Source organism: Peromyscus eremicus, chromosome 2 (genome assembly GCF_949786415.1).
Source record: "Peromyscus eremicus chromosome 2, PerEre_H2_v1, whole genome shotgun sequence".
In the NCBI taxonomy this organism is placed as follows: Eukaryota; Metazoa; Chordata; class Mammalia; order Rodentia; family Cricetidae; genus Peromyscus; species Peromyscus eremicus.
The window spans coordinates 72,976,815-73,004,152 of record NC_081417.1 but is presented as its reverse complement, the minus strand read 5'-3'; the positions used below and the strand labels follow the sequence as shown (position 1 = coordinate 73,004,152).

Here is a 27,338-nt window from a genome sequence, read left to right as displayed (position 1 = left end):
AAGGGAAAAATGCAAAGTCACAAAAGACTTTAAGACTTGAAAACTGGGTGAATGATGTGAACATCAATAGTGTTCTGTAGCCCTTCCTCTGAACTTAAACATCTCCACCTGGGGGAGAAGGGAGGTCACAGGACTCAGGAAGTACATGAAAACTAAAGGTCACAGGAAACTCCCCAAAGCTGCAAGCTTCACAAGGCCTCACCCCAAGGTTATGAGTGCATCAACAATTTCTAGGGTCTGAGACTGATGATGTCCTGGAAGCTGTTAGGAGCTCTAGGGCACGCAGCTTTCCTAAGTGTCACTTGCACAGGTTTAAAACTGGTCTTGCTATATGCCTTAGCAGGCCTTGAATTTTGGGCAATCCTCCCGTCCTGACCTCCCAAGTGTGGAAATTATAGGCATGTGCTATCACACAGACGTAGATAGAGATTAAAAGCAATGTATGTTAATCCCTGATTTTTTTATTCAGATATAGAGAATATTCTGGTTTTTAGAAAATACTGAGTTATTTGAGGCTTCAGGACACTAGTTTATAGATCACTCTCAAACGCACCAGAAAAAAGCAAAAACACCATATTATTTGTATTGTAGTTGCAATTGTTATGTAAGTCTGACACTTTTTAAAAATCATTATTAAATAAAATGAGAAAGCTAGGGGACTACTTTACTAGATTTTTGTATGCTTTTTTTTGTTTGTTTTTTTAAATTGGATTAATTCACGGCTATAACCATCCTGTGTACTTCACTTCATTGAAGACTGTTTGGCGCCATCAAGTGTACAAATGGGTGTAAGTTCACTTTAACTTGAAAGTGGACCCTCCTGGTCTTTTATTTATTTATTATCTTTCTAACACAAGAAACAAAGAATGAAACATGTAAGAGGAAAAGGATAAAAAACATGACCAAACCTTTCATTGGTTCCACATTAGTAATATCAACACAATGTCAGAAGGGAAAAAGAAATCAAACAAAGCCAGCATCACAAATGGCATGGCAGCAACTGACTACCGTGAATAAAATAGGTGCCTGCTGTTAAGTTCACAGAATTAGGAGGGTACGAGACACTCACAGTTCACTGTGGTAATTTCTATGGCAGAGTTGGGAAACGCCCTTAGGGCAGGAAGCACCAAACTCCATAACTTCCTCCTCCTCCTCCTTTAGGGCAGGAAGCACAAAACTCTATTCCTCCTCCTCCTGCCCATTGTCTTCCTCCTCCTCCTCCTCCTCCTCCTCCTCCTCCTCCTCCTCCTCTCTCTCCTCTTCCTCCTCCTTTAGGGCAGGAAGCACCAAACTCCATCTCCTCCCCCTCCTCCTCCTCCTCCTCCTCCTCCTCCTCCTCCTCCTCCTCCACTTGGGCTGTCAGGCTGAAGTCTTGGGGTATCAACATACAGTATCTGAGACCCTTGTATTTGAGTCTTGGATACTGGGCAGCAATAAAAAGTTGATAGTTTCACATTCTATTTGTCCTAATTGACTTTATATTGTGTGATAAACACTAAGATCAAAATACAGCTCAGGGGAGAAAAGGGTTTAATTCATCTTACTACTAACTCCAATTCACAGTCCACCCCTGAGGGAGTCAGGGCAGGAACTCAAAGTAAGACCTAAAGCAGAGTGGGTTGGTGATGGCACAAGCCTTTAATCCCAGCACTCTGGAAGCAGAGGCAGGTGGATTGCTGAGTTCGAGGCTAGCCTGGTCTACAGAGTGAGTTCCAGCCAGGGCTACACAAAGAAACCCTCTCTCAAAAAGCCAAAAAAAGAAGAAATAAAACCAAAACAAACAAATAGTGAAAGAACTTAAGCAGAGACCATGAAGTAATGCTACTTACCGGCCTACTCAGCTATAACTTTTATACAACCCCAAATCATATGCACAGGGGTGGCACTGCCCCCAGTGGGCTGGTCAACCCCCCAAAATAAAAAAAAACCCAAGCAAGAAGAAATGAAGCAGACACATTCATGGAAGAAGAAACTGTGTGTATGCCTGTGTGCTTGCGTCCATGTGTGAAGCCCAGGGATGCTTTCTAACTGAGATCTTCTGCCTTAGCTGGCTGGGTGCTGGCTGGGGTTACAAACTTGCCTTATCAGCCAGCAGAATCTATGCTTTCCTGTTGGAGATAGGCTCTTGGTGGTCCAGGCTGCCTCTGCACTCACTGTGTAGTGGAACATCACCATCAACCCTCTGCCTCTATCTTCCAAGTGCCAGGATTATAGGTACCTGCTACCACACCTGATCTATGTGGTGGAGGAAATCAAACTCAAGCCCTGTGCATTTCAGACAGGCACTCAACCCATTACACTACACCACTAACCCTTAGGAAAAAACTGAAGTTTTTAACTTTAAATGAAAAGAAAATACGTAGGATGAAAAATGATCAACTTAACAAGACATTTAAACCTATTCTGCATAAGCCATCTTCACTTCCTCTTAAAAACTAATCGAGCCATAATTCTCATTAATTTAATTTAGAACTACATTATTTCATCGTCTCTAACCTGCAGGAATGCCCGAGCTTCTTTATACCTGCACTCAATAAATCTGGAGTGTGGTACTTCTTCTAGAAAGTGTCCTGGGTCTTTTGGAATAAGCACATCTAGTCCATCTACAGTAACTTGCTGTAACTCTGGCCTGAAAAGGAAAGTTAAGAAGATTTTCTATCAACATTTAATCCAGAACACAGGCAGCCTTTTAAAATAGTGAACATTAGCCAAGGAGCTAAACATCAAGTGAATTTTCTTCAAATACTTCAGGTCTCAATCAACAACTTTATTAGGACCTTGGAAATCTGACATCCAATAGCAGCACAGAATTTCAGTATTAAGTATTTTCACTAATGCAGCTTAATTTGGGAGTGAGGAGGGAATGGTATGGATTGAACCTAGGGCCTTCTGCATGCAACCACTGAGCTATATCACCCCTCTTTTTTTAAGACAAGTTCTTCCTAAGTTGACAAAGCTGGCACTGATTTGCAATCCTCCTGCTTCAGACTCCCAAGAGCAGGGACTATAGGCCTGTGCCACTAGGCCTGACTTGGTGCATGTAAAACAGTTTTATAGCTACTTTGGCATTTTAAGCAGAAATGAAAGTTGAACAACATCATTTTCAGTTATCAATTTAGTTTTAGAGAGGTAAATAGTTCTTACATCTAAGAAATACTGAGTTAAATTATAGTAGCTTGGGAGCCTCATTGACTGGAAAAATACCGGAAACCCACCTTCTATGAATATTTCTTGAGAACTTTCTATTCCTCTATGTAAAACTTTATCTACTGGCACACATTACACTTACAAGTTATTTCTTAGTTGACAATATTGAACTTAATTAAATTATTAACTAAACTTTGATATAAACTTTTAATACCTTAAAGAGCTAAATGACTCCCCCCCACAAAAAAAAATGTTTGAAACACAAAGTAAGAAAAAGTGCATATGTGAATAGTGGCTAAGATTTCGACAAAAATAAAGGAAGAAACATTGACAAGAAACTGTTTCTTACAACCCACTAATCGCTTTTGGTCACTTATATTCCTGACTTCCCCAGTTCTGAACACCCTTTCAGCTGTTTCTCAAATTCATGATGTTAAACACTAACAAGAAAACAAAAATACACATGCGCTTACAGTTCTAAAGCTAACAAAGCAGTGTTTCTCTGAAAGTGGTCACAAAAGATATCGATATGAAAATTCTTATAAGAATGATAGACTTTAAGGCAAAGGACAAACATTCACTGCTATGTTCATATCAAGTTCCAGAGTTTCAGACAGATTATAACATCATTATTAAGGACTTCCGAGGAGAAAGAGAAGTCCGACTCTGGTTCAGAAAGCTGACATTCACAGTCCGGTTTCCCGAGTCTCCTCAAGTACCTGTTTCCTGTCAGCAGCGTTTACTAGTGTGATAGTTAAGGACAGACTTCTACACAGAGTATTATTTTTATTCCCATGATCTGTCTTAGTTTTCTGAGGCAGGGTTTCATGATTACAGCCAGGCTGGCCTGCAACTTGTTCCTTGGCCCAGCTTCACCTGCGGCTTGCAACTCTCCTGCTTCAGCTTCCAGAGTACTAGGTTTACAGTGTGAGTCAGGACACAGGGAAATTAAAATAACACACACACACACACACACACGCTCACTCAAGTGCATGTAAACATAAAGGCACAAAATAATGCGTCACAAGCATTTGTGTCTTCATCCTCATCACAGACACTGAATCTTGTCAGCTCCCCTGGAGGTCTCTGAACCCCACTCAGTAACTCCCTGTCTATCCTTCCCCTTCTAGGGATACACTCTCTCTTCTTTGGGGGTAACTTTTCCTTACTATTCTTAGTACCTTTATTCTATTTTAAATATATCCATGAACACAGTATAGCATATGCTATTATTCTTTTCTGCCTTGGGACACTCAGCATTGTAGGACCCATCCATGCTGTTGCCGAACTGCAGCAGATTTCGCTGACGTATAATACTTTAATGTAGGAGTATACAGATTACATATAACTATAAACACATAATATCACTGATTTATTATTGTTTATTATTATGGACTGACTTACCTGTCAAAAGCTCCAGGATAACGACCGAACTGTAACTTTCGAAAAGGAACAAACTTTCTGTCCATGTGTCCTTGGAGCCGCAGGTGACCATGCCAGAGGTAGTTGCCGCTCCTCTCATGAAAGAACACCAAGTGGATGGCGTGAGTGGCCAGCTTACAGACATAGTGCAGAGGGATTTCAGTTCCAGAAAGTGAGTCGATTCCATCTAGCCGAGGATCTTTGCTTTCAGTCTTTAAGCACTGAAATCCCATATTCTCAGCTATCTGAAACCAGCCATCCTAGAATAAGGAAAAGATCAAGACTGAATATTTTAAACCAAATGCTAGTAACAAAACTAAAGCAATCGTTACACCATTAATGAAACCATATTTTTGTCTTGATTTGCTTTTTGCCAGAACATTGTAAAAAATGACAGTAGGAAACAGAAGGTAGTACGGAAACAAGGAAGTAGCAAAACAAAGGTATGGGGAATGGAGAATAGGTCTAAGGACTCTGAAAATAACACAGATTTCTCCCGAAGGAGAAGAATGCTCAGTTAGTGTCCTCCCATTAGTTTCTATGAAGTAGATGTTAGTAGGAAGAACAGAAAGCAAACTTACACTTCTTATCTCCTAACACTTGAAAAATGATATAACAGGGAAGGAAGATGGCGGCGGCGGGGGCTAGGTGAGGTGTTGTGTAGGGGTGGGGAGCCACGGATCAATGACCCGTGCAGGCCACTGAGGCAGACAAGATCCCTGTCGCACTGCAGGTGTGGGCTGGAGGGAGGAGATAGTGCCCGAGCGCCATAGGAGTATGAAGGCTCTATGAGCTGGTATGGCGGGTGCTGCATGTGCTGCTCTGAAATTATTCAATGGTATGGCCAGTGAATGCCCATCAAGCAACAGCATCTGCATCCACATTCCTATGTCTGTCTGTGTCCCCCTTCTTCCTCATCCGCCTCAATCCTTCTCTCTGTCCTGCCTCAGTCTCCCAAGTCCTGAGACTACAGCATGAACCAGCTGGTTCTCTGCCATCTCTATGAAATTAGGGTTTGTCTATTTAGTCCCATATTCCTAACTGCATCTCCATATACTGAATTAGTGATGAGATGGAAAATGAGGTTTAAAAAGTATAATGAACACATCTCAAGTGTCAGGTTCTGTTTGATACTTCCAAATGAAAATAAAAGGTCCCCTCCCACATACTCCCTCATAACAACACTGCAACACAAAGTCATTATTTCTAGTAGAGAGATGTTCCCCATACCCACACTTTTCATCATGTACACTATTATTCAAATGTTCTAGGTTCCTTATAAGTTAATAGTACTTTTTAAATGTCCAGGTTCAGGGAGTCAGAAGGAAGAAAGCAATATTATCAGTAGTAATAGCCTATGCCTCCAAATGTTTGAAACTAAATAGGATAAAGAATGTTGGATGGTCTAGAGATAAGAAGAGTGTTTCAAGCTCAAAGAAGTTTGACAGCTCCTATGCTTTCAATGATTTTCTACCTATGAAGTATAAATAACCAAGAGGAAGCTGACGGACAATTAGAATCACCTCATCCTACAAACACAACATTCCTAAAAACAAGGCTTGTCTTCTTGTTAACCTGCACACTCAACACCAGGTGCCAAGGCCAAGCTTTCTTTGTATTACCATGTCTGGCCTAGTGCTCGGTTAAATAAATGTTAGTACGAAATTTTTTTTTTTTTTTTTTTAAAGATTTATTTATTTATTATGTATACAGTGTTCTGTCTGCACATATCCCTGCAAGCCAGAAGAGGGCACCAGATCTCATTACAGATGGTTGTGAGCCACCATGTGGTTGCTGGGAATTGAACTCAGGACCTCTGGAAGAGCAGGCAGTGCTCTTCACCTCTGAGCCATCTCTCCAGCCCCTAGTACGAAATTGTTAATTGGAGAAGAAAGGAAGGAGGAAGAGTAATTAAGGAAGAGCCTGACTCAGTCTCTCACAAGATCTGCACTGTAGACAGTACAATTTAATACAAATGGACATGTGAGAGAAACAAACAACAGAAAAATAAAAACGCAGGGAACTTTGTAATCTTCAGTCCTGACAAGTGATGGAAACTGTAGACAGAAATTTGATTTTCACTATAGCCCTACATTAGGAGAGGAGCCTGAATTTTTAAGCAGTTGAATTGGTTGAGTTTGGAGTAAGTACATTTCTAGTGAGCTTGTAGATTATTTTATACAAAATTTACTGGAATAAGATCATATATCATAAATCCTACTATTTTAAAGTGTATAGTTAACTGTATAGTTAAATGTATGGATGTTGGAACACAGTCTAAAATGGAGTCGTGCAAGGGGAATTCTGAGTGCTTGTGAGACAACTCCAAAAAAACAAGAAATCAAAATCCTCTCTAGTAAAAATCCTCAAAATCCTCCTCAAGTCTCTGAGGTTTACAGTTATATACCCATGCAATAGCAGTGCTCTAGCTAAAGCAAGGTCACCAGGCTTGAATTCTTACAGGGTCATAAAGGCAGACAAGAGTTTTCTTTAAGCAGTGACTGTCAGGCTTTCTTTTATAAACCAAAGGGGGAGAGGTAAAGCAGGAGGACCACTAAGAGCTAAAATTGGTTAATATATCAGAAAAAGGGAATTTATGTGCTCATACTACATTCCTAGGGGTGGTTAGGTAAATTTTAGGAGTCTATAATGTTAGTATAAATACCATTAAGGCTGTATAAGAAAGGAGGGTCTGAGTTTAATTTACCTTAATTCAGAAGATCATTTGGCCTTGGATGCTTGGTAGGTATTTCCAATAAAATGCACCATTATGAGTTCTTGGAAGCATACATAGCATACAAGGAAATCATTGCAGGAATCGGCTAACATATATACAACAGCTAAAATATTAACAAGACTTCTTAAGCCATGGCTTGACCTTAGGAAAATTCCTTGACCTTTCCAAGTAGTAGCATTTTTGATAGCTGAATTCTGTTACATTTTCCTGTGGCTTCCAGCACTTAACCCTCAGTGTATGTATAGTCTGATGATCTGAATAAAGTTGGCTATCAAATGAGACTTTAGTCCACCTCATTCTTAAGCCCTGCTCTCTCAGGTTCATGACTCCAACGAGAGCAGTAAACATATGGTTACAGTAGTATTACTATCACCTCTACCTAGAACTTTACACCATGTCAAAACTACATTCTTATTAGCAGTCACTCCCCAGTCTACTTCCTCTGTGAAACCATTATGAGCAATGCTGTCACAAAAAACATGTTTTGTAAGGCAAGCCCTCCTACAAACTCACAATTTGCCACTATTTTACTTGCTTAGTTAAAAAAAAAAAAACACCCCCCCCCAAAAAAAAAACAAACTCCAAAAACCAAAACAAACAAAAAAATCCCACAAAATGGTTTCATATTCACAGCTGGGCACGGCGGAACAAACTTATAATTCCAGTATTTGGGAGGCTGAGGCCAGAAGATCATTAGTGGTTTATAGGCCAACCTGGACTACATAATGAGACCCTTCATCACAAAACAAAGCAAAACAAGCAAGGGAATCCAACTCCTCACTTGTCTGCACAAGCGAGCACACAGCTAACTACAGCTGTAAACTGGTGTCACTGCTGGATCTCCAGGAATGTTGGGTAGGCCTTCATTCTGTTGAGCAGTGCTACATTTCATTTCCTTGGCATTAATCCTCTCCTTCTCTTAGGTGACTTTTTCTGCTCTTTTTTCTTTTTAAAACATTTTCCATATCCCCTCTGTCACCATATTGCATTGCTTTCTCTTTCCTAAGAAAAGAAAAGGAAGTAGAGACCTTTCAAACCCTCCCAACACTTTACCACCTACTCAGATTACATTCAAACAGTCTGACTGCCCTCTTCTCCTAAGAGATGAACTGCCTACATTCCTCTTTACAGCCACTTCTCTACCGACTACATCTCAGGCCCTCTTGCTTGGCCAAAGACATCGCTCTGCTGGACCATTCCTATGAATATACAAACCAAAAATTATTTTCCTATTAAAAATAATTAAAACAAGAAACAAAAACAACCCAAAACCTAGTGACAGATCTTTCCTCCAACAATTTCTTTTTCTCCATGGTGCAAAACTCCCAATGTCACTCTCATTGCCTTTAATTCTTTCCTATCAATTCATTTGAGCTCAATTCCGCTCCGCCAGACACTCACAACTACCACTGACCTCCACAATGCTAATTCCATTGGTTGGTAGCGCTTAGCTCATTTCATCTACCAAGACTTGGTAGCATCTGCCTCACTGGACCACTTCATTTACTGGACTCTCTGGAGTCCATACTACAGACATCTCCTGCACTGTCTCGCCTTTTTTTTTTTTTTTTTTTAAATGTTTTCAAGGTTTCTGTGTGTAGTCCTGGCTGTCTTAGAACTCAGAGATCCGCCTCCTGAGTACTGAATGTGCCACTACTGCCAGCAAGTCTAGTAGCTTTTACTTAAAATGTATTTATTTTATGTTTATGAGTATTTTGCCTATACATATATACCACATGTGTTAAGTGTCTGCAGAGGCCAGAGAGAGCATCAAATTTCCTGGAACTGGAGTTTCAAGAGATTGTCAGCTACCAAAAAAGTCAAAAATCAAGTGAAAATCTTTGCACAATTTTCCAAGTAACCCACTTAAAACTTTTCCAAAAGCCTTTTCTGCATATGTTTTACATGTTTGTAAGGGTAGTTCCCATTCCTAATGATAGCATGAGAAGTTGTTCACTGTGAACAACTGCTGCCATTCTTCTTTCAAATCTCTCCTCTAACAGAAAACGAATTACTGAACAAATGCGAAGCTAGCCCGGAAGAACAGCCTGTGAGTGGCCTGCTAGTAATAAGGCACTGGGGGGAGGGGGCTTGTCTGATTAGGAAGAACAATATAAGGCTTGCTCTAGTTATTGCTCTGTCTTTTACTTAGCCATCAACCCCAATATTTTCAATTACCCTACAGCATTCTGAAAGCCATTTCATCTCATATCTGGCAATATGAACACACTCTGTTTAGACAGAGTTTTACTTATACTTCAGAGCAGTTCCAGTAAAGACACAAGCTTTAGGTCCTGAACACTTTAATCATGAGCAAGAAACACTCAATCTAGATCTGAGTTAACTCATGCATAAAACAGTGAGAAATAGGCTCACAAGGACTCTATAATTACTTACTTCAACTTTATTTTTATTTATTTGTTTGTTTGTTAGCTTATTAAGGGGTGGGAGAAGGTGTGTCATGGTACATGTATGGAGGTCAGAGGACAACTTTCATGAGTCGGTTCTCTCCTTCTACAATGTAGGTTTCAGGAATTGAACTCAGATTGTCCAGCGGGGAGGCAAGTGACCTTACCACTGAGGAATCTCACTAGCCTCTCAACTTTATTTTGAAAATGGGTAATGTAAAACCTTCAGTAGGAAACATAAGCTGCTAGAAGCTATTATCTTTGATCATATACATGTAGAAAACACTAAGTGAGATGCATCACATCAACTAGACTAGCTTAACTCAGTTGGTAATTTTGCTAAGAGTCCCAACCAAAGGAATCAAAGCTCTAAGAAGTGACCAGCTGAAAGCCAGATTGTAGATACAACAATCTTATTAAATAAGAAACACAGAGCCAAATGCATAGTTAAAAGCCCAAGAGGTCAGAGCAGTAGCTAAGAACTGATACTAAAAACCCTTTCTTACCCTTCACTGCAGCTGCCGTCCTTCCCCTCAGAAAGAGGCCTACTTCCTGTGTATCTGTCTTTTTATTGACTTTCTGTTCTGCCTTCTCATTGATTATAAACCCAACCACATGACCTTCTTGTCACTGCCTGTCTATTCAGACCTCCAGGTCTTCTATGGTTGGTATTGAGATTAAAGGCCTGTGTCTCCATGCTGGCTGTATCCTGGAACACACAGAGATCTGTCTGTCATGTGATCGGGATTAGAGGTGTGTGCCACCACCGCCTGGCTTCTGCTATGGCTTGCTATTAGCTCTGACCCCCAGGCAACTTTATTTATTAACAAATAAAATCACATTTCAGTACAAGTGAAATATCACCATATTTCCCCTTTTCTATTTTAATAAAAAGAAAAAAGGAAAAAAGGTATAACTAATATAAGAAAAACTATATACAAAAGTACAATAACTATATACCACATATACAAGCAATAGATACCTAAACAATGTCTATTCCATTTGTATTTGACAAATTCAGAGAAAATAATTCCATTATCTATCCTATTTTGGTAAGTCCAAAATGTACCTGATTCACTGTCTATCCTAACTTATATTACTAACAGAACTATCTTATAACGTCTTTCAAATTTATACACTTACACCTCTTTAGTGAGTTTCTTTTCTGAAATTCTTAACAAGGAAAACTATAACTATAACTATCTAATCTTCAACTATAACTAACTAATCTTCAACTCCCTCAGAGACCCAAGAAGGAAATAATATTACCTAATAAAAAATAAAAACAGGAAGTGCACGCAAGCAGCTTCCAAAAAAAATGTAAGTTGACAGAAACTGCCAGCTGCCTGGACAGTCACCTGAGGTTTCTCTGCAGTGTTGGGGCATCATCTTCAGCCTATAGGCTTAGTGTATCTGACAGATTCATTTGTGAAGTAGGATGTACACAAGGTTAACAGTTCGACCTCACATTTGGTGAGAGCAGTCCATGTACCAGAAACACATGGATTCCACTAGTGTCATGTCACAATTCAGGATTTTAAATCCTGGAAATTGTTGATTTTTTTTTAATTCAGTGTCCATTCTTCTTGGCTGTGTGTGTGTGGCTTCATCTTAGCATCCCGTTCTTCTCCATATCCCTCTATTAAATGTCAGTCTACTATTGAGAGGTGTGAGCTTAGTTACTCTTCAAGAGTAACTGTTTCAGCTGCTGTTTCACTCCACATCAGAAGCTATTGACCCACTACCTGTTCAGCTGCCTTTGAAGAAAAGTGCACTGTACTTTTTCTGGATTGCAAAGGCCACTTCAGGGATGGTGCCATATTGTCCTGGCCTCAGAAGATGCCTTTTGTTAAGGCCACAGCCACACTTGTTTTGGCAAGAATTGGTAGTCCTTTGTTTCATGTCCTGTCTGTCCTGTTTGTCAGCAGTTGATTCGAGGATACTTTGTTGTTCAGTGGCTAGCTTTTGCCACAATGAAAGTTAACTCCATATGCAGTTTCTTCAATGCCCATATTTTCTCTGAAGTAGATTGGTACTGCCAGGAGCCAACATGTCTCATAGTCATAACAAAAAAAGAAAAATTTACTAAGTTATTAAAACATTTTAAATGCCATATATTGTAGATCTGTAAAGGGTTTGAAGATGACCTGTCTATCTAAAATATATCTGCTCAATCTTGAAAACATACTTAATATGACTACAATTTGGATTGTAATGTCTAACTACTAACTTGCATTTCTTTATATCCTAATAGTTGGTAATAATAACATTCAAGGATCAGCAAATTGCATTACATTGTTAAATCAACGGTATAAGTACAATATCTTGAACAAGATTAGAAATATTCATATAGCATTTTCTAACAATATCAATCTCAATATATATAATTTGTATACAATATAAAAAATCCAATCCAATGTAAAGTATTTAAAACTAGTAACTGTCTTTTAAAAGTAGATTCAATAATCTATCTTTTAATCTATATTGTATCTATAGCTTCTCTTTATTTTTCTGAGTAGATTCAATAATCTACCCTCTATTCTATCATTTCTATGTATCTTTTTTTTTTAAAACAAGAACCTTAAATCTAATCTCCTTTGCTTAGCCCTTTTCCTAACCCTTAACAACAACTTGTAACCAACCATCCTAAACAATGAAAATTATCCCAGACCCAAAACACATTAAAAGACCAAAAAACCAGCTGCCCTACACCACCTCTTTGGGAATGTTGGCGTTGTATTCTTAAAATTGCTTCCTGCTGGATATGGGCGAAGGTATCTTTATTCTGAAAAGAAAAATTTTGGGTTAATTGTCAAATTCTAAGAAAGGTAGCTATATCCTTTGTTATCCAGTCTGTGCATAATGCCAAAGTTCAGGGTTTATCTCAAGTCCATATTCAAGTAGTCTTTGAAACTGGATCATCTCAGCTAGCCATCTCATAATTGCTCTGAGCAATTTGTTGTCCAAAGCTGATCTGTAGATGATGTTTGTCAGCTTAGTGATATTATTATTGTCCACATGGAATTGTTGTTGTTTTGGGGCCCCATCTTCTTCCTGGAGACCTCAGTTGATGTTAGGCCTGGCTGTGATTTCCTGCAGAAAACTGATAAGAGACTCGAACACAAAGACATGTATAGGCAGCTAATTGAAGCCTTTTTTCTAGAATTAGTATTCTATATGACCAATAATATCTTAAAAAGTTTAAAATGTGTATATATATGTGTGTATATATATATCTTGTAAATTTTGATATAAAATTCATACTTTAAGAAAAGTTAAAGAATCAGAATAGAATCAAAGAATTGAGATTAGTAGTTATAGAATAGTTCCTTAATTAATTTGGTTTTTCTCCTGTCCCATATCAGAAGATGGCTCTTTCTTCTGGCATTATACAGGAAATTTGCATTTTCCTTTTAACAACATGCTTGAGTTTAAAGAAGGAGAGAGCCATTCTCTAACTGCAAAGTCAGCTTAAATTTTAATTGAACTGGGACTACAAGAAGACCAATAGTGTTAAATTTCTTTAGAGAAGAACAGAAACAAACATTGAGGAAGAATTATGAAATTTTATAGATGATATACCAATAGGACATTTTACTCTTTTTCTTAGGACATTTTTTTCTAGATGATTTGTCCTTTTTCTTCAGATGTCTCATTTGTCCAGTGTTCTTCAGATTCCTTAGCCTTCATTCTCCTAAAAGACAAAAACAAAAATCTTTCCCCAAGACTAATTTTGGGGAGGTTCCCTTTTGGCAAGTTATATCTGATTAAAGGAAAAGGCATGTGTTAATGGTATAAGTTAGTTTAAATTGAATGGTCACACTGGTTGATGAACTATCACCTCTTCTAATTAAGAGGTCTCTCTTGTTCAATTCGAACTTTTATCAATTTTGATGGTATCCATAGCTTATCTTCTCCTGTAGAAACAAAAGCAAAACCTTGTCCCCAATGTAACACATATCCTGGTTTCCATTCTGAGGTCAGCACATTCTTAAAGTATATAGGCTGATTTAATTCTGTAGTTTTTTTCTATTATCCAATGTCTCTCTGCAGCTGTTGTTCCTTTCTCTTTAGCATTGAGAAAATTCAAACTTAATAGAGCATTATGCAGTCTATTTCTGGGGGCTTTTGTTACCCCTTTCTGTTTATTTAGCATATCCTTTAGAGGTCTGTTTGATCTTCCTATAACTGCTTGGCCTGTAGGATTATGTGGTATACCTGTAATATGCTTTATATTGTAATAAGCAAAAACTGTTTCATTGTATCTGAGACATATGGTGGAGCATTGTCAGTTTTAATTTTTGCATGTATACCCATGATGACCATAACTTCCAGCAAATGAGTAATTACTGAATCAGCTTTTTCAGAGCTCAAAGCAGTTGCCCAGTGAAATCCTGAATAAGTATCAATGGTATGGTGTACATATTTCAGTTTTCCAAATTCTGCAAAGTGAAACAAATCCATCTGCCAGATTTCATTCCTCTGAATACCCTTTGGGTTACATACTGCTGGTAATGATGTCTGATTGTAAAAGGAACAAGTAGGACATTTCCTTACAATTTCCTTGGCTTATTGTCAGGTCATGGAAAAATCCTTTTTTAAACCTTTACTATTGACATTTTTTTTTAAATGAAATTCTGAGGCCTCCAGTACATTTCCTATCAATAATTTATCAGTCTCATCATTACCTTGTGCTAGAGGGCCTGGCAGACCCGTATGGGATCAGATGTGAGTTATATATAAAGGATGACTCCTTTTCCTGATTGTATCTTGTAATTGAATAAATAGTGAAGTTAATTCTGAAGCATCAGGGATAAATTCTGCAGTCTCAATATGTAATACCACTCTTTCAGCATACTGAAAGTCAGTAACTATGAGGAGAGGTTCTGAAAAATCCATTAATACCAACAGAATAGCATACAATTCTGATTTTTGAACTGAATTATAAGAACTTTGAACCACTTTACTTAAATTTTCTGATTTGTAACCTGCCTTTCCTTGTTTGTTGGCATCTGTATAAAATGTATGAACTCCAGATATGGGTTTTTCACGTACAATTTGAGGCAAAATCCAACCAGCTCTCTTTATAATATCAATTCTATCACATTTGGGATATTTGCTATTAATTTCTCCCAAAAAATTACTGCAAGCTCTTTGCCAAGGTTCACTTTCTGACCATAATTTTTCAATGTCCTCCTTAGTTAACAGTATGACCATTTCTGCTCGGTCTATTCCTGCTAATTGACAAAGTCTCAATTTTCCTTTCCAAATCAAGTCAGAGATTTTTTCCACATAAGTTTTTAATTTTTTATTCAGTTTATTTGGTAAAAATATCCATTCCAATATAATATCTTCCCTCTGCATTAATATTCCTGTAGGAAAATGCCTAGAGGGTAAAATAACCAAAATGCAATCCAGCTTTGGATTGATTATGATCCACGTGTCCTTCATGTACTTTCTTTTCTACCAAGGCCAATTCTTTCTCAGCTTCAGGTGATAATTCTCTTAGACTATTGAAGTCCTTGTCACTTTCTAAGGTTTTGAACAAATTATGCAGTTCATCATTTTTTACCCAATCAATAGTTAATAGATGAGAAATGTCTCCAAATAATCTTTGAAAGTCATTAAGAGTCTGTAGTTGATCTCTCCTAATTTGCACCTTTTGGGGTCTAAATTTTTGTAGCTCTATTTTATATCCTAAATAATTAATAGAATCTCCTCTTTGTATCTTTTCAGGAGCAATTTGTAATCCTTAGCAAGGCAAAATTTTCTTTACTTCTTCAAACATTCTAAAGTATCTGCATTTGAATCAGCTAGTAAAATATCATCCATATAATGATAAATTATAGATTTAGGAAATTTTTTATGTATCACTTCCAATGGCTGTTGTACAAAATATTGGCACACGGTTGGGCTATTCAACATTCCCTGTGGGAGGACCCTCCATTGATATCTCTTAACCAGTTGAGAATTATTGTAAGTAGGCACCATGAAGGTAAATCTTTCTCTGTCTTTTTCTTGTAAGGGTATTGAAAAGAAACAGTCTTTTAAATCAATAACTATAAGAGGCCAACATTTGGTAACAGAGTAGGCAAAGGAATTCCAGATTGTAGAGAGCTCATTGGCTGAATTACTTTGTTAATTGCTCTAAGGTCTGTTACCATTCTCCATTTACCAGATTTCTTTTTAATAACAAATACAGGAGAATTCCAAGGGCTGGTTGATTCTTCAATATGCTGAGCATTTAACTGTTCTTCTACCAGCTCTTCTAAAGCCTGGAGTTTCTCTGTTGTTAAAGGCCATTGATGAACCCATACAAGTTTGTCTGTTAACTATTTTAAAGGTAGAGCTATTGCTATCTTTGGAAGATCATCAGTTGTTGTGCCCTGTTCTTGTATAATATGGATGGCTGGTGACCACTCATTAGAATAATACCTTCTAATATTTCTCTCAGAAACATGTGCTAGTTTGTGATTGTTTCTGCGGTCTGAGGGATATTAATCTGAGTATTCCATTGTTGCAACAGGTCTCGACCCCACAGGTTCATAGCTATGTTAGCCACATATGGTTTTAATTTTCCTCTCTGTCCTTCTGGACCTATACATTCCAGCCATCTTGCACTCTGTTTCACTTAAGATAATGTTCCAAGCCAGGTGGTGGTGGCACACGCCTTTAATCCCAGCACTCGGGAGGCAGAGCCAGGTGGGTCTCTGTGAGTTCGAGGCCAGCCTGGGCGCAAAGCTACACAGAGAAACCCTGTCTTGAAAAACCAAAAAAAAATTAATAATAATAATAATAATAATAATATTAATAATGTTCCAATTCCTAACAGCTGAACGTTTACCTCCTGAAGAAGCCAAGTTGGATGCCAAAATTCTGGTGCAATTATAGTCACATCAGCACCTGTGTCTACCAGACCAGACAACAAAACACCATTTATTCTTATTGTTAACTTTGGTCTCCATTCATTTATAGAAGTTTGCCAAAAAAATTTTCTTTATGGTTTCTCTCTGTCTCAGCTGTGTCATCACCCCAAGCAGCCTGGTTTATTCAAATTGTCATTTGAATAAATGACATTTGGTTATTTAATTGCTCTGAGTAGAGGTTTCCTCTATGACTGCAGGAAAGGTCTGAACTGGATTTGCTGTGGGGGCCTTTCTGAGGCCCCTCTGGGAGTTTCCCAAAGACCAAGGCAAAGTATTACCTTGTCTGTCCCTTGTTGATCTACATTAGTTGGTCCAATGTTTTCCCTTACCACACTTTTTGCATACCCCAGAAGGAAGGGGTATTTTGTTGCCATTGTCCCTTGAATAAACATTGCTTCTAGAAATGCCCTGTTTACAGTCCCTTTTCAAATGTCCTTGCTTTCCACATCCAAAACATCTGACATTTCTCAAATCTCTTGAAATTGCTTCTCCTATCCACATATCATCATGGTCATGAGCCTCAACATTAAACGTATCTCTAATCCAATCTTCCAAGGGTACAGATCTTGCCTTTAATGGCCTGATTATTCTCTTGCATGCTGCTTTGGCATTCTCAAAAGCCAAAGATTCAATTATTATCTTGCTAGCTTCTGAATTCGGGACCATTCTGTTTACTGCTGAAGTCAGTCTTTGTAAGAAATCCGTGAAGGATTCTTTTGGGCCCTGTATAACCTTTGTAAATGACTCACTTTTCTTTTCTGGTTCCTCAACTCTGTCCCATGCATTCAAGGCTGCCATTCAACATAGAATTAGGGTTTGGATATCATATAACATTGTGTTTGCATTGCAGTATATTGGCCTTCTCCAACAAGCTGATCCTGGGAGATTTGTATACCTTTAGACCTCCATTGATTTTCTATGTTTTTAGCTTCTCCTTTGAACCACATACGCCACTGCAGCTATGCCCCAGGTTCCAGAACAGCATTTACCAGCTCTTGCCAGTCCTGTGGTATAATCATATTATAGTTGACCAGGAGTTTAACATTTGCTTTACAAATGGGGATAGCATGCCATAAGATACTATTGCCTCCTTAAACCTTTGTAAATCTAACATTTCAATGGGAGTCCAAATATTTTGTGCATTGACTTGACCAGGTAGCTGCTATACTGTTACAGGATAAATTAAGGGTGATTCTGTGAAAACAGGCTTTCTTTCTATAACCTTATATTCCAATCCTGAAACAATTTCACTGTTAATTTCTTCTGTCTGAATGTGAATTTCTCTATAATTCATTTTAACAGTTTTAACAGGTTTTTCTAGAGCTTTTATCCTGGCACTTAATTTGACTATCTTTTTAAATAGTAAAATAAGGATAAGGAAAGTAATAATGTGCATAATCTCATCAACATTACTCTTCTCATATAGTTGTTCCATTTTCAGACTGCCAAAAATTTTAACAAACATAGACCAATTTTGTGCTAATGTACGCATAATACCCAATTTTTTAATGTAGAAAAAAATTCTCTTTTAAATAGTTTTTTCCTTTAAAATATCTAATATATTAATTGACATACAAAGACTGCATAGAACAGTAGAAATCTGAGGGAATTTCAAAACAGCTACCTAGCATCCAAGGTGTGAATCCAAAGAGAGAGAGACAGAGAGGGGAAAAAAAGAAAGCAAGAAAGCATAGCCATGAGTTCTGGCTGAAAGCTTAAATCCAGCCACGTGTTCCCACTTGAGCCAAGTTGAGCCTGGGCTCCGGCTTCCTTAAGACCTGACCATATGTGTTGGCATTTCAGCCAAAAGCAGCTCTATCTGCAGTTGCATGTAGCTACTGCAATTAGCGGTAGCTCCGGCAGGGCAGGCCTGAGTTGTTCGTAGCACCGGTGTAGCTACGGTCAGTCGGGCCTGGAGCCTAGACCGAGCTGGCCTGAGGTAGGAAGCCGAGGAGCCGATAGGCCACCAAGCCGCCAAGCTGAGCTGAGCCAAGTGGTTTTTAATGAATTCGTGCCATGTGTGAGCCAAATGTAGATATAACAGTCTTATTAAATAAGAAACACAGAGCCAAATGCAGAGTCAAAAGTCAAGAGGTCAGAGCTGATTCTAAAAACGCTTCCTTACCCTTCACTGCCGCTGCCGTCCTTCTTCTCTGAAAGAAACCTACTTCCTGTGTATCTGTCTTTTTATTGACTTTCTGTTCTGCCTTCTCATTGGTTGTAAACCCAACCACATGACCTTCTCATCATTGCCTGTGTATACAGACCTCCAGGTCTTCTATGGTTGGTATTGAGATTAAAGGCCTGTGTTTCCATGCTGGCTGTATCCTGGAACACACAGAGATCTGTCTGTCATGTGATCGGGATTAGAGGTGTGTGCCACCACTGCCTGGCTTCTGCTATGGCTTGCTATTAGCTCTGACCCTCAGGCAACTTTATTTATTAACAAATAAAATCACATTTCAGTACAAATGAAATATCACCATACCAGATGACTGAACAAAGACTTGAACTCTGAGCCCAGACTCAAGAATTACTACTACTTCCAGGCAATGGTGGTGCACCCCTTTAATCCCAGCACTCAGGAGGCAGAGGCAGGTGGATCTCTGAGAGTTTGAGGCCAGCCTGGTCTACAGAGCTAGTTCCAGGCCAGCCAGGGCTACACAGAGAACCCCATGACAAACAAGAATCATTGCTACTGCTATGACTATCAAATAAGAGAAAGAAAACCTGGTGAAAAAAAAAAAAGCTAAGAAAAAGCCATCTGCAGTTCTACAGAGCACTTTGACCAAGAGGAATGCAAGGAGGGGCTTCTCCAATGTCTGTGACACACAGATGTGACCTGGGACCTCTGGATCTCAGAATGTATGTCTGACAAGTCCAAAGGTGATACCACTTCTGACCATACTGAGAACAGTTTCCCCGGGAAAGTGAGAAAGTGTTTAGTCAAGGAGGACAGTATCTGTTCCTTTGTGAAGGGTATGTGTGTGTGAGTGTGTGTGTGTGCTTGTGTGTGTTAGAATGCTCATATATGACCCTGGTATTTGCAAGGGTAAAGAACACCTTGGAAATCATTTTGGTCTTTCATCCTTGGTGTCAACTCCGATTATTTCTTTAGAGTTAGAAATTTAGTATGTATATACTTCTTACCTCCACTCAAACACAAGATCTTGCTTAAATATTTTTAAAATGTCCTATTGTGTTTAGCTTTATTTCTTCAAGAATAGTAATACCTGTTTCACTTAATAATCTAAGATTTCTGTCTTATGATTTCTGGTTATAACGAGAAATTGGCAAACTATGCTAGCTCTGTCTTCTTTCCTTTTCCTATTTATTTCTGCTTGATTATTTTATTCTGTACTATAACTATATTATTTTACTCTTATTGGTACAGTGCTCCACAATGACCCTATATACCCTGGGCATACTTAGTCTCTCTGCAGCTTATTAAAAAAAAACAAAAAACAAAAACGGATACGTACTACTTACTTTCAGTGTTTGCATAGTTTAAACAGATGTCAGTAGAGTTTGCCTGTAAGGTCACACTTTACTTCCCCTAATAAGTTACAGGATTTATCATTGCCCTGTAATGCTAAATATTCTCGATTAATATTCAATTACACAGCACCACCTACAGTGAATCTGATGTTTTCATGAGATGCAGAGTGGAAGCACACATATTTCTCATCTTGTTGACATAGACAATGTAATGATAGTGATGAGCATATATTCATTTTTCTTTGGTCTTTGTGTATTCTTTCAACATATAAAGATTTCTATGTAGAAAACTTTTGGAGTCATTTAAATACTTTCATTGCAACACCGGGGTCTCTATTTTGAGCACTACAGTAAGTACATCTCCTTTCTTTCCTATTTCAGTTTGTTCAACTTCCAATGCCTGTCATCAAGCCACCTCACTGACGCTTCAATGCTGACTTTCCATTCTAATGTCTGTTATTTCTCCTTGTGTGTCTTTTCCTCCTGAGCTCTGCCAGACTGCGCTCTTAGAATTAATTCCTAGCTCTTGAGCCAATGAACACTGTCTTTATTTTTTGCAGGGCTACTAACTGAACACAAGGCTTCTATCCCAGATTGGCAAATTATCACCGAGGTATAAACAACAATGTCATTTCAGAGATTTTATTTTTTATTTTTATTTATTTATTTAGAGATTTTTAAAATGATTTTTAACTGTAAGTACATGCATAGGTATGTTTGGATGTGTGCAGGTGCACATAAAGGACAGAGGTGGCCAATGCCCCTGGAGCTGGAGTTACAGGGGGTCATTGAATCACCCGATATAGGTACTAGGAAGCAAAATCAAGTCACTTGGAGTAGTGTATGTCTTAACCACTGAGTCCTCTGTCTTTCATTTCAAAAGTTTAACTGTTTCATAAACTACCCCACTTAGGCCTGTACAATTTCATCATGAGTTGTCACTTGTTTTCTGGTTTATTTTCTTCTTGTAGCATTTTTCATGGACCATGCTCATTTCCTTTTAATTACTTACCTTTGAATGGCTTGAGTACCCCTAGACCAGTTATTCAAAGGAATACTGAGGGAGGAGGGAACAGCATTATATTCTAGACTAGATGGAAGTTCTTTCCAACAGAACAGTTTATACACATGTGTTTGTGAGAAAAATGGATAATACATATTAGATACTAAGAACAGTTAAAACATTACTCTATCATGATGTCAGAAACAGGTACCAAAGAGTCTCTGGCAAACTCTCCCTCCATTTTCCTGCTGTAAGGATAGTGCACTTGTGTATACATTATTTGCTTTTCTTCTTGCTAGTTCATGCTGCCAAACATTTATGGATACTCCCATGCCTCCCTATATGTCCTGACCTACTGTAAACAGAAGAGCCACGTCTCTGTTCTGTTAGTTCAGAGATCTCTTTCTACAAGGATCTTCCTTTTACAGGTGACAACCATTTTTCAAATATTTCATTTTGGAGTTACAGCAATACTTGTCTACAGGAATCTGCATTGTGTTGTTTGAGCATAACTTTAGGCAGAATAGAGTACAAATATTTTTACTCCGCCATTTTAAATGCTAAGTTTTGGTGTGGAGCTTTGAAACAATCTAAATGAACTGACAGAGCTGAAGCCACATAAAATAAGCACTGTAAGAAATCAAATAAGATCAACTACTCAAGAGAAGTGCAACAGAGATGAGAATTACCTATCCTATCTGCAGATAATGCATCATCAAGGTGATGGGATAAAATCAGAATTGTCTTTATTAAACTGTGAAAATTAGCAGCATCCATCAACACATATGGTGGTCCTAGCGTCTGCTGTCAGCTGAAACTTGTTACAATGGTTTCATCATAGAAGGATAACAATTATTTCTCACTCTCCAGATTTAGCTATTCCTCATACAAGTATTAAATAACACACCAGTGTAATGCATGCTGCTTCCTAGTGAAATTTAAGCTAGCCTTCAGACTACCACTGTTAAGCCTCTCTAAGCCCAACTATTTTAAAGTCCAAACTACTACACTGTTGTTTTTTGGGATCTATCTCTATTTTACAACTAATACAACATTAATTCATTAATAATATAGAAACCACTTAAACAATGCAATGAGACAGTTTTAAAAAGAAGTATCTCACAGCAACATCATAAGCCTAGGCTTCTCAATGGCAGAGGTCCTACATCAAGATAATATTAGTGTACATAGTTCTTATTTGTGACATTTTAGACACAATTATAAAAACAGTAAAAAGGATAATGCATTTCTTACTTTATACAAGTGTAAAGAAGATACTGAATCATGTGTAATGGACAATAGTACAAAGCTAATAAAATACGCAGAGAAAAGGGGAAAACAGATGGCAAACGTACAGCTGATTGCTTATCATTTTATCTCATTACATCTCTTCCAGAGATGAAAGTGCAGCTTTGTATGTATACATAAGGTATTTAGTGTTTCTTATATTCTCCTCTATTAAGCAATTTAACATTAATATTTCAAATTATGTTGACAAAATAGCAAACGTTAGGAGTGTATCATCTACCCTTGGACTTTTACACTGGAGACTGACACATGAGGATCATGAGTTCAAATGTATTCCAGACAAATTACTGACATCCAACCTAGGCTGAATAACAAACATCTTAAGGGAATTTGTGAAAATATGAAAAAGAAAACCAAGAATAAAAACCCACCACCCTTTCACAGACACCCTTACCTGAAAAGTATGATCAGCACTGACTGATGTTTAAAGATGCCTGATGTCCATAAACAATGGACTACTTAGATGATGGGCATCCTACTCTATACATTGCAATAAAAGAATCTATCTCCAAATGAAAGCACAATTAAGGATGAACAATGGCCACAGAGGAATATAAGGACCAAAAAATTGAATTTGACTAGATAGATTTGCAACACATATAGCACACTTTAATAACTACCTCAAATGTTGCAAAATAGAACCACAATGCACTGATCTCCAACATCAGTCTTGTGTGAACATGATAATTTGCTTCCTTCAAGGCTATGATGTTAATGAGGTGAAGGAAGTCCTTTTTTTTAAACCTGAAGACAACTGTGGTGTATAAGTTCTTTAAAAAAATCATATACATGAATAGGGTTTCCTCTTGTACAAGTTCTTCCCTATTTCTTGATATCAAGATGATAGTAAAAGATTTTAAAATTTAAAAGGGCTAGAGACATGATTGAACAATTAAAACAAGTTCATTCCTCGGACCAAAGTCAGGATTTGACAACTTCCTATAATTCATGCTACAAGCTCCAAGGGTATAACCTTCTTGGGAAGCAGAATGCAGATGCACACAAAGACACACTGACATCACATAGTTAAAAAGTGTAAACAAATTTTATTTATGAATGCTTTTATGTTGTAAGCATTCATTCTAGTAAAACAAGTCTTGAAACATTTGAAAGGCTTACAGAGATTTTCTTTATTTTGAAGTGGTTCATGTAACAGAAAGCTAGCATGCAGGCTTGAAGTAAGAGAAATCAATCCTTCTCAGTTGGCGGTATCATTTCAGAAGATTGAGAAAATGCTGCCATGCTTATGAAATATGTCATTAGGGGTGGGCCTGAGAGTTTTCATCCATACACCATTTCCAGTTCCTATTCTCTGCTTCATGGTTCAGTTTAAGGATGTAAGTTCTTAGCTTCTTGCTTTAGCTGCCCTGTCTGACAACTGTTGCCATGCCACTTTCATGGTGATCCAGTATCTCCCAGGAACCAAGGGCGAATTAAATTCTTTCATAAGTTGACTAAGGCATTATGTTTTACTACAGCAATAAAAAATGCACTAATACATATTCATAAAGTTTTACTCATGGATTTCTTTTTTCTGTGATTGAAGAGAAGAAATCTAAGAGTTGCTTCATACTTTAAATTCATAGGCCTTTTGTCTGAGTTTACAGGTACAAACAAAATAAAGACATCATAATAATTGAAGAGATTGTTGGCACTTACTAGATTTTTTTTTCCTCCAGAAAAATAATCTCATGTAACTAAATGCATATATGTTGGCCAATGATCTTACCAAATGCTTTATAGTCAGATTTCCTTTGGTATTCTTTTTTTTTTTAGATCATCACAGATTAATGTGATATGCACAGGCTTTAAAAGCCCAATTACACACTAAAAGTTCTACTCTTGTATGAAGACTACCATGAATTGCAAAACCTTAGCACACTAACTACATTTATAGGGTTTCTCGGCAGTATGATTATTTTCTTATGATTTTGAAGACTACTAATACGCAAAGGCTTTATCACATTAATTACATTCATAGTGTTTCTCTTCAGTATGTCTTCTTTTATATATTTGGAGACTACTTTGATATGCAAGGGCTTTACCACACTAATATGGTATCTCTCCAGTTCCAGGATGTTTTGTTTTATGTCTTTGGAGACTCCTTCGACATGCAAAGGTTTTATCACATTGATTACATTCATAAGGTTTCTCTCCAGTATGTCTTCTTTTATGTATTTGGAGATAACTGTATTGTGAAAAGGCTTTATCACATTGATTACATGTGTATGGTTTCTCTCCAGTATGTGTTCTTTTATGTACTTGGAGACTACTGTGATATGCAAAGGCTTTACCACATTGATGACATTCATAAGGTTTCTCTCCAGTATGAGTTCTTTTATGTATTTGGAGACTCTTCTGGCATATAAAGGTTTTACCACACTGACTACATTCATAGGGTTTCTCTCCAGTATGTGTTCTTTTATGTAATTGGAGACTCTCTTGATATGCAAAGAGCTTACCACACTGACTACATTCATAGGGTTTCTCTCCAGTATGTGTTCTTTTATGCTTTTGCAGATTACTGTATTGTGAAAAGGCTTTATCACATTGAATACATTTGTATGGTTTCTCTCCAGTATGGGTTTTTTTATGTTCTTGAAGATTGCTGTGATATGCAAAGGCTTTACCACATTGAGTGCATTCATAAGGTTTCTCTCCAGTATGAGTCCTTTTATGTCTCTGGAGACGCTTTTGACATACAAAGGCTTTACCACACTCCTTACATTCATAGGGTTTCTCTCCAGTATGTGTCCTTTTATGTAATTGGAGACTCTTTTGACATACAAAGGCTTTACCACACTGACTACATTCATAAGGTTTGTCTCCAGTATGAGTTTTTTTATGTATCTGAAGTTTACACTTTCGTGAAAAGGCTTTATCACACTGATCACATTCGAAAGGTTTCTCTCCAGTATGTATTCTTTCATGTCTTTGGAAATCACGGTAATATAAAAAGGCTTTACCACATTGACTACATTCATAGGGTTTCTCTTCTATATGGATTCTCTTATGTGTTTGGAGATTACTGTATTGTGAAAAGGCTTTATCACATTGATTACATTTGTATGCTTTCTCTCCAGTATGTAATCTATTATGTATTTGGAGACTACTCTGATGTGCAAAGGCTTTACCACAATGATTACATTTGTAAGGTTTCTCTCCAGTATGAATTTTTTTATGTGTTTGGAGACTACTATGATATGTAAAGGCTTTATCACACTGATTACATTCATAAGGTTTCTCTCCAGTATGAGTTACTTCATGTCTTTGCAGATGACTCTGACATACAAAGGCTTTATCACATTTATTATATTCATAGGGTTTCTCTCCAGTATGTCTTCTTTTATGTATTTGAAGATGATTGTGATATGCAAAGGTTTTAACACATTGAGTATTTTCAGAGAGTTTGTCTCCAGTACGATTTCTTTCATTCCTGCCCTGCCTTCTAAAACTTTGACAATGTTTTTCAGTATTATGGTCTTCCCAACTGTAGCCTATAGCTATGAGGTTCCTGTAGGTCTCTAGCATCACATCTTTGTATAGATTCTTCTGGGAAGAATCCAGCAAAGCCCACTCGTCCACACTGAAGTCCACATGCACATCGTCATAGGTCACTGCACTCATCTTGTGGTCTCAAAAGGCAATCCCGACTTCACCGTCACAGCCTCATGCAATGAACTCTTAGGATCTCCTCATTGCAGCTCTGACTCATCTTGTGGTCTAAAAGGCAATCCAGGCTTCATCCTCATAGCTTCATGCAATGACCTCTCAGGATCTCCTCTTGGAGCTCTAACTCATGTCCTGGCTTCCCAGCTGGACCATGCTCTCTCCTCAGTTCCCTGCAGCAACACTTGCACAGCATACAAACCCAATAGTGCCAAATCCTCTTCAAAGTCAAGCCTGAAACCGGAAAATTATTCTTAAATGGAATAGGAAAAGGACAAAACTAGAACATGAACTGAGATCTAGCAATGGAGAAGAAGGAAATGGTAAGTAGTTTGGGGCATCAGAGCTATCAGTCCTCTTGTCTCTGGCCCTAGACTGTGATGTTAGGTAACAGAATGCACATTCCTTTAACTTTCATTTCATCTTTTATTATCAATTTTACTACACATCACTACCTGAACAAGGTTGAGAAAACATGGTCGTAAGAACCAAACACACTTGTGATAGAAACGTGTGCAAGTAAGGTCAAGATTGTTTTCACATTCTTTCTGTAGCCAAGAGCAATACATAGTCTTTCAGTGTCACAGCTGACATTCAAATATGCCTCCAACTACAAAACAAATAGGAAGTCAAACTACAGAGGAAAGAGAGTTCAGATCAGAGAGTGTATGGTTAGGGGTCTAGGTAGCAGAATGGGATGAATGAAACCAAAGATGCACTCCGAAACTCATGCTCAATTAGAAGCTTCACTCCAGGTAAACAGAGTTCATAGTGTTGAAAGGTATGATACACACTACTGGAGAAGAAAAGTAATCATCAACCTCACCCAGGTGTCAACCCTGTGAGCTATAACAGCATCCTGTCTACAAGATTTAACCACTAACTGTGCAATAGTGGCACAAATGCTATAGGAGTAACCAACCACCTTTTAATTGGATTTAAGACCAGCTCTACAAGATGGAACCTATATCTGATACACTAATGAGGCCAAGAACCTGAGACTAGATAGGTCAAAGGCCTCAAGGGAAAATCTATTATAATTATTATGCCAAATGAACATAGAAATAAAATGACTCCTAACTACATATTGTTATATCCATAGAGTATTGCATTACTGAGCACTCATCAGAAAGGAGACTTTCTGCAGTAGATAATAACTAATATGGACAACCACAACTGGACAACATTTAGAGAGTGAGAGACTTTGGAGTACTCAGTCC

The 27,338-nt window shown here is 37.9% G+C and overlaps 1 protein-coding gene and 1 pseudogene across 1 annotated transcript; both read right to left on the bottom strand.

The window, feature by feature from the left end:
- LOC131903656 (ribitol-5-phosphate transferase FKTN-like) overlaps positions 1–4,826 on the bottom strand; it is a 39,747-nt pseudogene extending 34,921 nt beyond the window's left edge.
- A 13,585-nt stretch (positions 4,827–18,411) lies between these two features.
- On the bottom strand, positions 18,412–25,545 carry LOC131904764 (zinc finger protein 844-like). The gene is made up of 2 exons (XM_059255803.1): positions 24,495–25,545; positions 18,412–18,624 (listed from the first exon to the last, which is right to left on the bottom strand). Exons 1-2 carry the CDS (start codon positions 25,431–25,433, stop codon positions 18,412–18,414), a joined length of 1,152 nt encoding a protein of 383 aa, XP_059111786.1. The 5' UTR covers positions 25,434–25,545.
- Between the last annotated feature and the right edge of the window lie 1,793 nt (positions 25,546–27,338).